Source organism: Desmodus rotundus, chromosome 7 (assembly GCF_022682495.2).
Source record: "Desmodus rotundus isolate HL8 chromosome 7, HLdesRot8A.1, whole genome shotgun sequence".
NCBI classification, from domain to species: domain Eukaryota; kingdom Metazoa; phylum Chordata; class Mammalia; order Chiroptera; family Phyllostomidae; genus Desmodus; species Desmodus rotundus.
The window spans coordinates 107,744,634-107,761,288 of NC_071393.1; the positions used below are offsets into that span (position 1 = coordinate 107,744,634).

A 16,655-nucleotide genomic window follows, 5' to 3' on the forward strand; every position below is an offset into this window, starting at 1 on the left:
ATAGCTGAAATTCAGCTATAAATACAACATTTCTAGTTATAGTGATATAAACACCAGTTTCATTGAACCAAACAGATAAACATATTGTGAGAATGTGGTAATGAACACAGTACATGCATATAGTGAAGGCAGTTCAAAAGGGGGAGGTTAATACCTCACATTCCATAGTGAGAAGTCAAATACAAGGCCTAAAACGGAAAAACCAAAAGGCAGACACATAATCTTATTGTTTGGTGACATGGAAGCAGATAATAAAAGAATCCTCCAAACAATTTGAAGTGGCTGCCTTTAGACAGTGAAAGACAAATACCATATGATCTCACCTATAAGTGGAACCTAGTCAACAAAACAAACAAGCAAGCAAAATATAATCAGAGCCATTGAAATTAAGAACAAACTGGAGAACCAAGATGGCAGCATAGGTAGACACACTGCGCCTCCTCGCACAACCAGAACTGACAGAGAATCGAACGGCAAGGGGGTCCGACAACAAGGAAATAGAAAATAAACATTCATCCAGACCGGTAGGAGGGGTGGAGACAGGCACCGGGGTGGAGAGGACTCGAGTGGCTGTGGCGGGACTGAGACTGGTGAAGTGTGGGACAAACGGCGCAGGCAGTCCGAGCACTAGCAGACCCTGAAGCCCCACATTCGCGCAGATAAACTGAGAGGGCTGGACTCAGAGTGGCAGAGAATGGGGCAGGCAGAGCACTGGGTAGCACCCCGCTGCCCCAAATCCGCGCATAGATAAACTGGATGAATGGCGGGGAGCGAAGCAGACCATGCAACCCAGGGCTTCAGCGCGGGGAAATAAAACCTCAAACCTCTGATTGAAAACGCCCCTGGGGGTTGGGGCAGCAGCAGGAGAGACTCCCAGCCTCACAGGAGAGGTCGTTGGAGAGACCCACAGGGGCCTAGAGTGTGCACAGGCCCACCCACTCGGGAACCAGCACCAGAGGGGCCCAGTTTGATTGTGGGTATCAGAGTGAAAGATTGAAATCCAGAGGAGAGTGAAGCGGGCGCCATTGCTCCCTCTCGGCCCCTCCCCCATGTACAGTGGCACTGCGCAGCGACCAGAGTTACCCCGCCCTGGTGAACACCTAAGGCTCTGCCCCTTAAAGTAACAGACGCACCAAGACAAAAAGAAAAAAAATGGCCCAAATGACAGAACACTTCAAAGCTCCAGAAAAAATACAGCTAAGCGAGGAAGAGATAGCCAACCTATCGGACGCACAGTTCAAAACACTGGTTATCAAGATGCTCACAGAATTGGTTGAATCTGTTTGAAAACCAGATGAAAAAATGAAGCCTATGCTAAGAGAAACAAAGGAAAATGTACAGGGAACCAATAGTGATGCGAAGGAAACTGGGACTCAAATCAATGGTGTGGACCAGAAGGAAGAAAGAAACATCCAACCAGAAAAGAATGAAGAAACAAGAACTCGGAAAAATGAGGAGAGATTTAGGAACCTCCAGGATATCTTGAAACGTTCCAACATCCAAATTATAGGGGTACCAGAAGGAGAAGAGGAAGAACAAGAAATGGAAAACTTATTTGAAAACATAACGAAGGAGAACTTCCCTAATCTGGCAAAGGAAATAGACTTCCGGGAAGTCCAGGAAGCTCAGAGAGTCCCAAAGAAGCTGGACCCAAGGAGGAACACAACAAGGCACATCATAATTACATTACCCAAGATTAAACGCAAGGACCTACATCCAAGATTACTGTATCCAGCAAAGCTATCATTTAGAATGGAAGGGAAGATAAAGTGCTTCTCAGATAAGGTCAAGTTAAAGAAGTTCATCATCATCAAGCCCTTATTATATGAAATGTTAAAGGGAGTTACCTAAGAAAAAGAAGATCAAAAATAGGAACAGTAAAAATGACAGCAAACTCACAGTTATTAACGACCACACCTAAAACAAAAACAAGAGCAAACTAGGCAAACAACTAGAACAGGAACAGAACCATAGAGAGGGAGATCACATGGAGGGTTGTCAATAGGGGAGTGGGAGGGGGAGAGGGGGGGAAAGGTACAGAGAGTAAGTAGCATAGATGATAGGTGGAAAATAGACAGGGGGAGGGTAAAAATAGTGTAGGAAATGTAGAAGCCAAAGAACTTATAAGTATGACCCATGGACATGAACTATAGGGGGGAATGTGGGAGGGAGGGGGTGGGCAGAATGGAGTGGAGTTGGGGGGGAATGGGACAACTGTAATAGCATAATCAATAAATATATTTAAAAAAAAAAGAATGTGAAAGGGAACTGGGTCTTTCCCAGCACTTCCTTATATGTCCCCATGAAAAAAAAAAAAAGAAAAGAAATTAAGAACAAACTGACAGTAACCAGAAGGAAGGCTGGAGGGGATAATGGGAGGGAAAGTGGGGAAGGGTTTTCAGGAACATGTGTAAGGACAGACACACAGACAAAACCAAAGGTGGGTAGGATCAAGGGTGGGAAGTGGGGATGGCTGGGGTGGGGAGGAGTGGGGGGGGGGAGTAGAGACAATGGTACTTGAACAACAATAAAAAATGTGAAAAAAAAAAGAAGTGGCTACCTTTAGTTTCTGATCTTTATTAAAATTTTTTTTTATTGTTCAATTACCATTGCCCCCATTTTCCCATTACTCTCCCCTGCCCTACCCACCCCCCATCTCCCACTTTCAATCCTCAAAACCCCCCTTCCCACTGTCTTTGTCCATGGGCCCTTTATACATGTTCCTTGACCCAGTTCTTTCCCTCATTATCTCCCCTCCCCCTCCCTTCTGGTCACTGTCAGTTTGTTATTTATTTCAATGTCTCTGGTTATATTCTGCTCGCCTATTTGTTAGGTTCCACTTATAGGTAAGATCGTATGATATTTGTCTTTCACCACCTGGCTTATTTCACTTAGCATCGTGTTCTCCAGGTCTAACCATACTATTGCAAAGGGTAAGATTTTCTTCTTTTTTACAGCCAAGTGGTATTCCATTGTGTAAATGTCCCATACTTATTTTATACATTTATCTACTGATAGACACAGGCTGCTTCAGTATCTTGGCAAAACCAGAACAAATATTTCAAAAATTTATATGGGACCACAAAAGGTCCCACATAGCAACAGTGACCCTGAGAAAGAAGAACAAAGTTGGAGGAATATGCTATCTAATATCAAACTATACTATAAGGCCATAGTAATAAAAACAGCATGGTACCCACATAAAAACAGACACATAGATCAATGAAACAGAATAGAGAACCCAGAAATAAACCCACAATTTTATAGTCAATTAATATTTGACAGGAAGCAAGTACATACAATGGACTAAAGAGAGTTTCTTCAATAAATGGTGTTGGGAGAATTGGACAGATACGTGCAATAAAATGAAACTAGACCACCTTCTTCCAGCACACAGAAGAATAAATTCAAGATGGATGAAAGACTTAAATGTTAGACCCAAAGCCCATTATTTTTCATAGAGTTTCTACCAGTTTATACTCCCTTGTGCCCTGTATGAGAGTGTCCACACTATCACTTTATCAGTTCAGGTCCCCTCGGACCGATTCCAAGTCAGGGTTAGATATGCACAAATTTTACTGAGATAAATGCCTGGGAAGAATAAAGGGAGGAGGGAAGGGGCCTTCCGACCACAATGCTGTTCTGACATCTGTAAGGAGGGAAAGGATTGGGTGGGAAGAGCCTCAGACCACAGTACATGTATATGGGGAGTCCAGAGCAAAAGTTGTTCAACAGGGGAGTTCCTCATTGATCAGGAATAGGTGAATTACAATATCACCACCATATTTATTCACTGGGAACATCCTTGCCCTTGGGGAAATACGGCTTCAGTGTGTAAACCACAGCAGATCAGAAAATGCAGCCGCTGTTGAGTCAACTGCGTTCAGTGGTATGTTGGTAAATGATTAACAACTGGGTCTACAGCAAGTTTAAAAAAGTCTTTGTTTACATCATTTGCAGCTTTCTGGGTGTAAATCTCCACTATGGGCAGTTTCAAGCCACCCATGTGAGAGCATGATGACTCACTGAATGCTGAGTTTGAAAGAGTGGCTGCAATTGGCTTTCCCAAACCAGGCAGGTTTTCCTGAGGGAACCTCTTTAGCCACCATACTCACCAACCTAGTGTTAATACAGATTTGCCTTAACACTGTGATAACCAAAATAGCATGTCACTGCGGTTTGTAGTTTTACCTTGTATTTTCCTTAATATGAATGAGGTTGAGGATCTTTTGATATATTTATATATTATACCAAATGCATTTATTATTATGAAATATATTTAATGTATTTTCTTTCCTATGAATTGATTATTTTAACTGAAATCTTTATGCCTATGTCCTAAGTAAGACCATGTATTTATTTTAATATATTAATCCATTTAGTACAAATTATTAAAAATATTGTTTATTATCTCCTTATCACATGATTAGAATATTCAAAATTAACTCCTGTCAACCCTTTTCAGAGGGTAAAGAGGAAAGAAACAAATGTACCTTTAACAGCTTGATGTAGGTAAAATCTCTAATTAGAAAATAAATTACTATGATTTCTTTTTTTCCCATGATTTTTAAAGTAACAATTACATGTAGAGCATCAAATATAATGTCTACATGCAACTTTCAGGCAAATAGGGTTTTTTTTAATATTCTTAAAGTTGATTGAATGTAGAAATTTATGAGGAAAAAAGTCACTAAAGAAAAGTTTAGACCTACCCCCTAACACACACACAAAATAACAGTAACAGCAACGACAATGTAGTGCAGAATTTTCCATCTCAACAGTCTACCAGGACAGAGTAGAATCTTTAGGGAAAATAAGTTTGTAGTATTATAATTACAAACACATTTTAGTAACATATATTCTGTACTGCCTCACTTACATATTGTTGTTGAGATTATTGGTTGCGTCCTATTAGCTTGGTGTATGTAGCAAGTTGAAATTATCCACCACGAAAATAGAGCCTAAGAAGCACTGGATCAAGTTGTCTTTTAAGATATTACACATCTTTTAAGTATTCTTATTGTGCAGGTAACACTGAATCAGCAGAACCTTTGATTAGACCAGACATCAGGAGACATCTAATACAATCACTAACTACAAATTTACTTAAAATTTAAAGCAAAAGCTATAAAGAAAAAACCAAAAAGGCAAAAACTCAAGAACTGCTTTTCCATAAACGTTTTCTTATCTTTATGTTAATACAATCACTGTTACCATATATGTCTATTATGTATGGTAGCAAAATTCTATGGATGCATGGAGTTTTAAAATGCTACAGTTTTCCAAAGTGAATATGTCTATTTAATCATCTTTCAGTCCATTATCTAGTTTATGAACTGTTTGAATCCAGTCTTGCTGCTTTCCTCCTGTTCCACCTCTTCCAAACACAGCCTCCAATTCTTCCACCACAACCTCCAAGCACAGTCATTCTCCTAGTAATTAGTATTTTTAACCAGAAATCAAGTGGGAAAAGCAGAAAAAAATTCATTGGTGGCTAAACCAATTGGATTATCTACAAATTGCTTTTATCTTAATTTTCTCAAAACATGATACACAGTGCTCAAACAACAAAAGAAGAAACTCACCTCATCCACATTTTCAAAGGCATTGATGATGTCGTAAGGTAAACAAGACAACAGATCTATCACAAACCAAGTTTTCAGATAGTTCATCCTTATCAGCTTGGGGTCCGAAATGACCTCTCCACCAGGTCCCACAAAAGTCGTGTGAAAATTTAGAACAATGTCAACCAGAAAAATAACGTCCACCACACTGTCCAGCACCAACCAAGCTATGTTGTTCTGCTTCGTTTTGAAGGAAACGTTATAAGGAACCATAATGGCGGTGTAGAAGGTAAGAATTAAAATCACCCAATCCCAAGTAGTTTTAAAAGCACAATAGTGTAAAATGATGTGTGGTGGCGTCTTTGGTGCCTCTTGCTTATACTGAGGGAGGATATCTGATCCCAGCTGAAGAACCTAAAAGAGAGAAAATGGATATAAATGAAATGGACAACTCTGCATTTAGTAATGAATTCGAACTTACTGGCAGTCAAGCCAGACTTCAGTATCTCTTAAATCTGGCTACAAACTAGAATCATCTGAAGAAGTTTTTAAAAACCCATTATACTCATACCTAGACCCCACCTCAGAATATAATTAAATTAATCTTGTGTGGGTTCTCAGAGAACCTATATTTTCAAAAGTTCTCCAGGTGATTAGAACTTTTTCAATCACCTGGAGAACACAAAGTGCAGTCTGAGGTAAAACCCTATCTTCTATTTCTTTAAGCATTCAGAACCCTATTCTTCAGACAGTAACTTTCATACGTAAAGTGATCCCAAAATGCTACAAGAAGAGAAGGAGGAAGAACAGAAAGAGGAGGAAGAGGAAAAGGGAAACGGCAACAACAAAAAAAGGAGGGGGGCACATGCTTAAGCTTTGATCTTTCTCATGGACATAGTACCACTTCATACTTAGCTTCCTTACTGAGGCTTTATTTTTAATAAACCAGTGAGTAACAACTTTTCACTTTCATTTTTATTGTCATAAGCAATAGCTTGGATGGAGGAATGAAATAATGCTTTTTAATGTATTTTTGTACCAATACAGACATTCTTTCTCTCTAAATATCTGAGAGTATTGACGCGTATGTAGTCAGGACCATGGACAGTGGTGTGTTTCTCTCTACCCACCATCGAAAGTGCAAGGCTGAAGCCAGTAAGGGGGATGTCAGTGCATATGGAAAATTAGTGAATGGCCTACACAGAGACCAGGATCTTTGAAACTTGGGATCGGCTCCAAATTTAGGAATCCCAGTGGAGTTGAGATAAGATTTATATGTCTTGGAAAAAGTAAAGGAGGTTGAAATTGAATAGCAAATCCAAATACTCAGGTTGAGCAAATTATATGACCCTGAGAACAACTGGAAAGATGATATCCTTGTACTAACTTGGTGCTTGTTCTGGGTCAGTCTTTGGAGATCTAAGAGCACACACTGACTAAATGTATTGAAACCCCTGTTATTTTTGCATGTTCTCTGAAATCTAGCCTAAGACCTGACAGAAAGTACTTTTGTATGTGAATAATGTTTGTGAATTAGGGGTGACTGATAAAGTAACTAATAATAATCAAAAAGGCAAAGCCAAAACATCATATGAGAAGAAACAGGAATAAAAGTTCCTCAACAATAAAAGTAAAAATGATGAGCTGTCAAAGGAAAATAGACTTTCCACTTGATGTAAAGGGAAAAAAAAGAATTATGAGTGATTCAGCTGTTAAGGTAGAAAATTTTCCTCTTTATGATCCCTTTCCTCTTGTTCTTGTCCAATTGTGTTAACAAAGAAAAAGAAGGCTCTGAATAGGATGTAGTTAAGACCCACAAGGAATTATGGCTCTAAAAGTCAGCAGTCATAGAAACAAGCTCCTGTACTTCAGCTTGATTTATAGAAACAGACAACTCAAGACAAAAAAGAAAGTTGCTTCAAAATCAAGTAGTACTTAATAATAAGCATTATTGAAAGAGGAAGTTGTATCTAATTGTCGACTTTAAATGTTATGCCAACTGCATATCATCTTTTTAAAGTATTGTGATTATTATTATGTTAATATTTAGTTATGTTAATATCTTATTTGGACTTTCAAGAACATATCTGCTCATCAAAGTATTACTCTCTCCCCAAGCTAACAAGTCTATTTAGAGTAGAAAGCCATACAAGTCCCTCTGTTAGGTATAGTCTGAGAAAAAGTACAGAATCTTTCAAATTCAGGGAACATAAGTCCTCTCTCCAAACCCAATTAATATCTTCAGCTAGTTAAGAAAGTTATGCTAGAGCACTTCAACTCACCTTTCTCCAACAGAGCAAACTCATGCATTTATTTAATTTCATTTTTCTCAGTTGTCTCATAATATTTTGTGAATGCCCACTAATTACTCAGCATAGCTTTGGAACCTTGATTAGCTCATTGGCATCTTTCATATCAGTAAGACAAATGATGATTACAGAAGACACATGAACAACAAGGCTTTGGGCAGCCTCGGAGCCTGTTCTCATTCCTTTTCTCTCTGGTTTCAATACACCATCTCTGGGTAATACCATCTGGTCCTCAGCCTTAACAGCCATATGTGTGAAGATGCCACCAACATGTGCAACCCAAACCCAGATATCCTTCTGGGGCCTGACCCATAAACCTCCACTCCAATTTCCTGTCATGCACTTCAAACTTAGTACGTCCAAAACCGCCCTGGCTGGTGTGGCTCAGTGTATTGAGTGCCGGCCTGTGAACCACAGGGTCGCTGATTCAATTCCCAGTGAGGGCACATGCCTGGGTTACAGGTCAGGTCCCCAGGGTGGGGTGCACAAGAGGCAACCACCCATTGATATTCCTCTCCCACTCCTTCTCCCTCCCTTCCCCTCTCTCTAAAAATAAATATTTTTTAAAAAAATATGTCTAAAACTGAACTCCTTATCATTGCCTCCAAACCTTCTTTTCCTCCTCTTTGCCATTCTATTAACCAATAGCATGCACCATCTACCTAGTTGTCCACACTAAAAACACAGTTGTCCTTGACTCATCTCCTTATTTCACATTCAATTCGAATCTATCAACAAACATGTTGACTCTGATCTTGCTGGGTCTGCAATCTGCCCACTTCTACGTCTGGTTCCCTTTATTAAAGCCATGCTCATCCTAGCTGAATGCTTTCTAGAAACTCTTAACTGGTTTCCCTACCTACCTATTCAACACAGAACCACTAGGTCAAGCAGGGGTTCTTAACCATTTTTGTGCTATGAATTCCTTTTTACAATCTGGTGAAATCTAGGGACCTCCTCTTAGAACAGTTTTTAAATCAGTACAGTAAAAACATGGGATTAGAAAGGAAACCATTGGAACTAATATCCTTTTAAGAGGTTTTTCTGAAGCACAAATGTGATCATGTCACTTCCCTGGTTCATGGGACACCAACCACCACTGTTTCACTATATACCACTTTAACCTTTCCTTTCCCACCTGACTTCACCCACACTGAAGTAATATTCAAAGTCATCAGGCTATCTCCTCTCTCAGCCTTTGCATATGCTAGCCTCCCTGGTATACATAACCTTCTTTACCTGCCTCTTACGTTTTTCCTTCAAGATACACTCAGCCCAGGTATCACCTCATGCAGGTAGCTCCCCCAAGTCTGAGTAAATGCTCCTGCGTGTGCTCCCACTGCACCCTGTCATAATATTTATCACATTCTATTACTAGATTCCTCTGCTAGATTTGTAACTCCTTGGTGATAGAGCCCATTGTTTATTTCATATCTACTTCCTTTGTAGAGTATGAAGTACAGAGCAAGCCCTCAACACATGTGTGCTGCATACATAAATGGATGAATGCATGAACTCCTATATAATTTGCTCAAAGGACACCTCACACCCTACAGACATCACCTGGGATGTTATGAACTACTTTCCAATTTCAAAAGCAGGAGGGAATAAAAAGAAGTGTCTGAAATTCCTATGAATCTACAAGTGAAAAATAAATTATCATTTAAGTGTTTATAAAATAATAACCAAAAATATCCATATTGACTTTTGGGGGTGGGGGGCGATGACCACCACCACCACCACCACCATGGAAAGCAAAGTTAGTCTCACACTTACTTCAGCTAATCTTGAATGTTTGTGGACCACCTCTGTTTTATTCATTGGCGTGAGCTGCTGCAAAACACTTCGGCTATTTGTCAAAGCCCGTGTCAATCGGGCAAATTTTGTCCAACCTTAAAAATAAGAAAAGAAAGTCTCAGTTTCTCACACATAATCAACATTCTTGATGATATTCTAATGATCCCAGAAATAGCATAACATCCAAGACTAAGGACAAATATCAAAAGTATTTTACTTCTATATAGATATCATATATATGAAGTGTGGCTATAAAGTAATAAGTAATTTTTATGTGTGACCTTTGGGCTTTGCTCATATCTATTATATAGTCCAAGCAGCCAAAGTGGCTAGCTGTCCAAAAAATGCTGTGCTGCCCCTTGCACATATAGGATTGGTTTTGCTTTTTGGGTAACAGTGGTAAGAATGTCTCCAGATGATAATAACTATATGTTGGCAAAACATATATTAAAATATTTCCTTGCAATCACTTCTCCTTTTTACATCAACTGAATACTATAATTGCGTTGAATATATTTAGAAACTTCCAAGTCAATCTTATACTTACTGAAGTTTCGTATTTCTAAGACAGGTGATGTTGCACCCCTTAGTACATCTCAGTATTGGATTAAAAGACAATTCTATTTTCTTTTTTTAAATATATTTGTCCCATTTCCCCCCCTTTATTCCCCTCTGCCTTGCCCACCCCCTCCCACCTGCATTCCCCCCTTTAGTCCATGTCCATGGGTCATACATATAAGTTCTTTGGCTTCTACATTTCCTATACCATTCTTAACCTCCCCCTATCTATTTTCTACCTACCATTTATGCTACTTATTCTCTGTACCTTTTCCCCTTCTCTCCCCCTCCCACTCCCCTGTTGATAACCCTCCATGTGATCTCCATTTCTATGATTCTGTTCCTGTTCTAGTTGTTTGCTTAGTTCATTTTTGTTTTTGTTTTAGGTGTGGTTGTTAATAACTGTTAGTTTGTTGTCATTTTACTGTTCTTAGTTCTGATCTTCTTTTTCTTAGATAAATCCCTTTAACATTTCATATAATAAGGGCTCAGTGATGATGAATTCCCTTAACTTAACCTTATCTGGGAAGCACTTTATCTTCCCTTCCATTCTAAATGAAAACTTTGCTGGATAGAGTAATCTTGGATGTAGGTCCTTGCCTTTCATGACTTAGAATACTTCTTGCCAGCCCCTTCTTGCCTGTAAGGTCTCTTTTGAGAAATCAGCTGACAGTCTTATGGGAAGTCCTTTGTAGGTAACTGTGTCCTTTTCTCTTGCTGCTTCTAAGATTCTCTCCTTATCTTTAATCTTGGCTAATGTAATTATGATGTGCCTTGGTGTGTTCCTCCTTGAGTCCAACCTGTTTGGGACTCTCTGAGCTTCCTGGACTTCCTGGAAGTCTATTTCCTTTGCCAGATTGGGGAAGTTTTCCTTCGTTATGTTTTCAAATAAGTTTTCCATTTCTTGTTCTTCCTCTACTCCTTCTGGCACCCCTATGATTTGGATGTTGGAACGTTTCAAGATGTCCTGGATGTTCCTAAGCCTCTCCTCATTTCTTTTGAATTCTTGTTTCTTCATTCTATTCTGGTTAAATGTTTCTTTCTTCCTTCTGGCCCAAACCATTGATTTGAGTCCCAGTTTCTTTCCCATCATTGTTGGTTCCCCGTACATTTTCCTTTATTTCACTTAGCATAGCCTTCATTTTTTCCTCTAATTTGTGACCATATTCAACCAATTCTGTGAGCTTCCTGATTACCAGTATTTTGAACTGTGCAGCTGATAGGTTGGCTATCTCTTTGTTGCTTAGTTATATTTTTTCTGGAGCTTTGATCTGTTCTTTCATTTGGGCCGTTTTTTTTTTTCGTCTCATGGCGCCTGTCACATAAAGGGCCGGAGCCTTAGTAGTCACCAGGGCGAGGCAACCCACCTGGCTGGCTGTGGCACTGTATGTGGGGGAGGGGTCCAAGAGGGAACAATGCCACTTGCTCTGCTCTCTGCCGGTTTTCAGTCACTCCCCCGACTACCCACAAGCAAAGTGGGCCCTTCTGGCACTGATTCCTGGTGAGTGGGTTTGCGTACATTCTGGGACACTGTGGGTCTCTCCAACGAACTCTCCTGTGAGCCTGGGAGTTTCTCCTGCTGCCACCTCAACCCCCACAGGTGTTTTCAGTCAGAGGATTTGAGGCTTTATTTCCCTGCGCTGGAGCCCTGGGTAGAGTGGTCTGTCTCTCTCCCCAGTTGTTCCTCCCGGGTTACCTGCACATGAATGTGGGACCACCCAGTCTGCAATCTGCAGCTTCACTGGGTCCACCAGCCACCACCTTGCCATGAATCCTCTATGCCCGGCTGCCCATCTCCGCCCCTCCTATGGATGGATGAATGTTTCTTCTTTAACTCCTTGGTCGTTGGACTTCCATACAGTTTGATTTTCTGTCAGTTCTGGTTGTCTTTTGTTTTTAAATTTGTTGTTGTCCTTGTTTTGGTTGTGTGAGGAGGCATAGTGTGTCTACCCACGCCTCCATCTTGGCCAGAAGTAAAAGACAAGTCTATTTTCATCCCCTGTGTATAATAAGGTTCATCCAGAAAATATTTTGAAAAAATATAAGAATATATTGAAGGAATAAGTTCAATGACACATGGAAGAATACAAATCATTAAATGGCATATGTTCTCCCATTTCCTAGGTTTAGGGCTTCCTTATAGTCCTCGGTCCTAAATAGTCAGCATTTTTCCCAAGGGCATTATACCAGCCCCGTGTTCTCACTTTCAGCAGATTACCTCATTGAATAAGTTACTGAAGAAACAGAAGCCATAAGAAACACAATAGCCTTCGAGTTCCCTTTTGTCCTCTCCACCTCTACACCTAGCCACATGGCACTGATTCTTGTCTGCCCCTTCATCACCTCAGAGAATTAGGTGGACATGTAAGTGGTCTCTAGACTTTTCATTGTCACTGACAATGCCACAGTGAATTTCCTCAGGCCTGTCTCTCTGGGCTCTTGGATGCATCTAGAACTACCTATGTTATTAAATTAGTTCATTTGATCTGCCACCAACCCCCACTGTACAAACTGAAAAAGTTGAGCAACCATGCTGTCTAGGTCAGAGAAAAAAACACATCAGCAGTTCTGACTTCCCCAGTGATATGCTTACTGAGCTCACCTTTACAGAGACCTATCTGTGTGACTGATTATTCAGCACACTTTGCTGATGTTACTTAGATGTGGTCGATATGGGGTAATGTGAAGAGACAGATGAATATGAAGAGCCGAATACTTGCTCTGTAGGTTGTTCATGATATTATGAGAATATCTGTTCTCCTAAAAGCTCAGGATGCCAACCCCTTCTTAATAAAACATTAGTTTAGCTCTATTGGGTTGCAATTAACCTCTTTGTCATGGACTGCTTAATCTTAAAAATAAAAGGAAGTCACAGAGGCAGTTAAATCAATCTACTAGACTGCAACACAAGATTCTAATCCATAAGAAAAAAAGCTTATATAAACAATTATACTCTTGGCCAAAGAGACTACATGGTATAATTACTCATATTTCATCTGTTGTTTCCTCTCTAAAGAAAATCATTGGCTTCCCACAAGGCGAAGGTTGCTATTTTTGCTGTTATTTTTATCCTACAGAAATTTTTTTTGTCTCAATTATTGGCACAAAGATGCCATGACTATGTGGCACAGGATATTTCACACTGTAAGTGTTTTTGGCAGTTTCACAATCTGTTTGAAAATACTACACAGTATAAATGGGTAGAGATTTGGGCCATCTCTTTTAGAACACATATGGCTAATCAACAGAATGGATTTCTTGGCTGTAATTTTTGTACTATTATAAATAATGTATCAGGTACCACTGAACGCTTATCTGAGCAACAGTTCCAAGACCTCAATACCAGAAACAAAAGACGAAAACACTTTGCCCCCTTGCATTACGATCAATAAATTCTTTTAGTTCAAAACAGTACACTTTTGTCAGAACCAGAGTATTCTCAACTTGTGCTTTATTATTTATTTTTTTTAATAAAAAAGGAGAACAGGGGGAAATGGAGAATACCATTAAGGTGAAAAAATTGTAGTAAAAATGGAGAATACCTTAAAATCCAAACAGTAAGTTTCCACGGAAAAGGATGAGGCACACCATGCAATAGAAATAACATGGGGTTGGGAATCAGTCTGACTTTGCATGGCAGGGCCTTCAACAGTAAAGTGGAGATAATAACAGTAATTTCCAGAATTGCAGAAAGGAACGATAAAGACCATAAAGTTCCTGATACATGTTAACTACTTCAAAACTTGTTTCCTTCCCCTCCAATGGTTTTTGCTAACATCCATCACAGTATAAATCAAAGGTATTGTTGATATCATTCAGTTCCCTTCATTTTAAAGACAAAAACCAATCTAGGATGAAGTTTAAGTGATCATAAAATTCATTTTAAGAAGAGCTGCACTCAAATTAGTTGACTGCTCTTACTTTATAGTTACTATCCCAGGTATCATTTTTAAATAAAATTCAGAACTAGCCAGTTTACTCAAGTCTTTCAATCATATGTCTGAGCTTCTTGGTAAAAATACCAGCAGAAGTAGAAGGAGATTGACATCAATTCTAACCAATCTGGCAAATCCTCAAAGGACGTGGGCTTTTGCTTTCATCACTGGCCCCTTTTCACATTAAGAAGGTAAAATGTCCTTGCTGAAGGATTAAAAGTTACATCCTGGCTTGCCAGTGTATGGATTCACTTGTCTGTTCTGCATTCCAAGACACAATTTCCTATATCCTAGGCAGAACTTTAATTTCCTAAGTATTCCGTCAACATTTGTAAACACCCTCAACCTACTCTCTTGCAAGCATACTCAACTCCCTGATCCTTCTCATCCTTCTCCCTGATCCTCTAGCTCCCTGAATCTTTTCATCTTACTCACCTGAGCAAATTCCAACTCTGGTTAAACCCAACTCTTCACCTACTTCTACATTTGTACACCTTTGACTAGCCATGGGTGGAGTAAAGCACACAGTCATGCTCACAGACACTACTAAAGCTCATGACCACTGGCCTCAAGTAGACCTTAGTGCTGCTTAACAAACCTGATGGATTTCCCTTGTCCACTCTCTTCACACTCAGAGATTACCATTCATACTACACCTCTTTCCTCACACCTTCAACACTTCCTCACCTCCTTCCCCATCTTTACTCTCAGTTGATAATCATGTTTCCTATATTACTGAGAAAATACAAATAATCAGAAGAAAACTTTCACTTTACACATATTTGTTTGTCGGTCCCCCCATTAAGATGTGAGGGAAGGAACTCTATTTCCAGGACCTAGAACAGTGCCTGCCCCATACTGTGTGCTCGACTTATACTTTTGGTTTTCAAAATGGATAAAATAGATAAACAAGGAGATTAAAATATTCCTAGAAAAGTCATGAAAAAGTTCACGTTAAGTGACTCTGGTTAAGTTACCCAAGGCTAAATGAAAAGTAAATCTTGTCTCCAACTTCAATTCTCTAGCCCCAATCCATTTTACTATTTTGGTCTTATCACAAAATCTCATCTGCTATCTCCCAAAAGCTCCATGGTCCCCTTTACTCCAAAGGTTAAAAGATACTTTTTTTTTTTTTTTTTGGCCTAGGTTTCAAAACATGCTTTCCTATACTGGTAGCTTTATAGCAATGGTAGGATGATTACTTAATGGCATAAATATTTTATCTCTATTGAATTCTCCATATTAAATTTACAGCTCACATGAATAATAGAAAGTTGCTCATATACACCATTCATAGTTACTTTGTGCAATACTTTCTTCAGTAATCTGTTGTGTATTTGAAAGGTATGGAGGAGTCTCAAAATAAAAGTCTATTCAAAATAAGCTTTTCCTCTACAAAAACTGGAAAGAGATAGTTTAATTCTTTCCACAATAGGGTCTGATTTCCTATAGATTCTAATTTACATGTCTATCAAACACATAGTTCAAAATCAAGTTGCCTGGAATGTATTCAAATGTCTTTTTCTTTCTTTTTTTTTTTTGTAAGAATGGATTATGCATTTATGAGACTGTGCCTGGCAAAGAACTCTGTAATTCTGATGTGCAGATGCAGAGATGGAGGTGAAGGCAGAAGAATGGAGAAGCATTGATTTGAAAAATAGAAGTCAATCCTTAATATTAACATCCTTTCCGCAACATCATTGTAAATTGCTGCCAACTTTCACTTTCCATAAATAGGCTACAAAGCTGCTGACACCACCATAAATGTTCAGCAGATCAAAACTATGAAAAAGTACTGTACTCATTTTGGCCAACATTAGCTGTGCCATGACATCACTTAGTGTAAATCAGAGAAAACAACAGATATCATCAGCTCTTAGCTGTAGGTTTTTCATAGATGTTCCTTATGGAGTTGATGAAGTTACTCTCCATTCCTGCTTTTCTAAAAGTTTTATCATGAACAGGTGTTGGGTTTTGTCAAATGCTTTTTTCTATGCAAACTGATATGATCTATTATGTTTATTATTTAGCCTGTTGATATAGTGAATTACAATGATTGATTTTTAAATGTTGAACCAGCTTTGCATATGTGGAGTAAATCCTACTTGGTCATCATATGTAATTCTTTTAATACATTGTTGGATTGCATTTTGTTGAGGATTTTTGCATCTCATGAGAAATACTGGTATGTAGTTTTCCTTTCTTGGATTATATTTTTCTGCATTTGGTACTGGCCTCATAGAATGAGAAAGGTTCTCTCTATTTCTATTTTCCAGAAAAGACTGTGAATTTGACAGTGCAAACATATGTACCTGGTATTTTCTTGTTGTGGAAGTTGATTAATTATTAATTCAATTTCCTTAATAGCTATGGGACAATTCAAGTTATTTCCCCTAGTGTGCATTCTGGTAGTTTGGGTCTTCAAGGAATTGGCCCATTTTAGCTAAGTTGCCAATTCAGTGGCTGTACAGTTGTTCAAAGTATTTCTTTAT

General features: G+C 39.1%; 1 protein-coding gene across 1 annotated transcript in view; it reads right to left on the minus strand.

Moving 5' to 3' along the window:
- KCNH5 (potassium voltage-gated channel subfamily H member 5) overlaps positions 1–16,655 on the minus strand; it is a 245,160-nt gene that overhangs the window by 196,787 nt on the left and 31,718 nt on the right. Inside the window, exons 5-6 of the mRNA XM_024567911.3 lie at positions 9,650–9,765; positions 5,586–5,978 (exon numbers count right to left, since the gene is read on the minus strand). Of these exons, the coding sequence (XP_024423679.1) occupies positions 5,586–5,978; positions 9,650–9,765 (509 nt within the window). The remainder of the gene's footprint in view (positions 1–5,585; positions 5,979–9,649; positions 9,766–16,655) is intronic.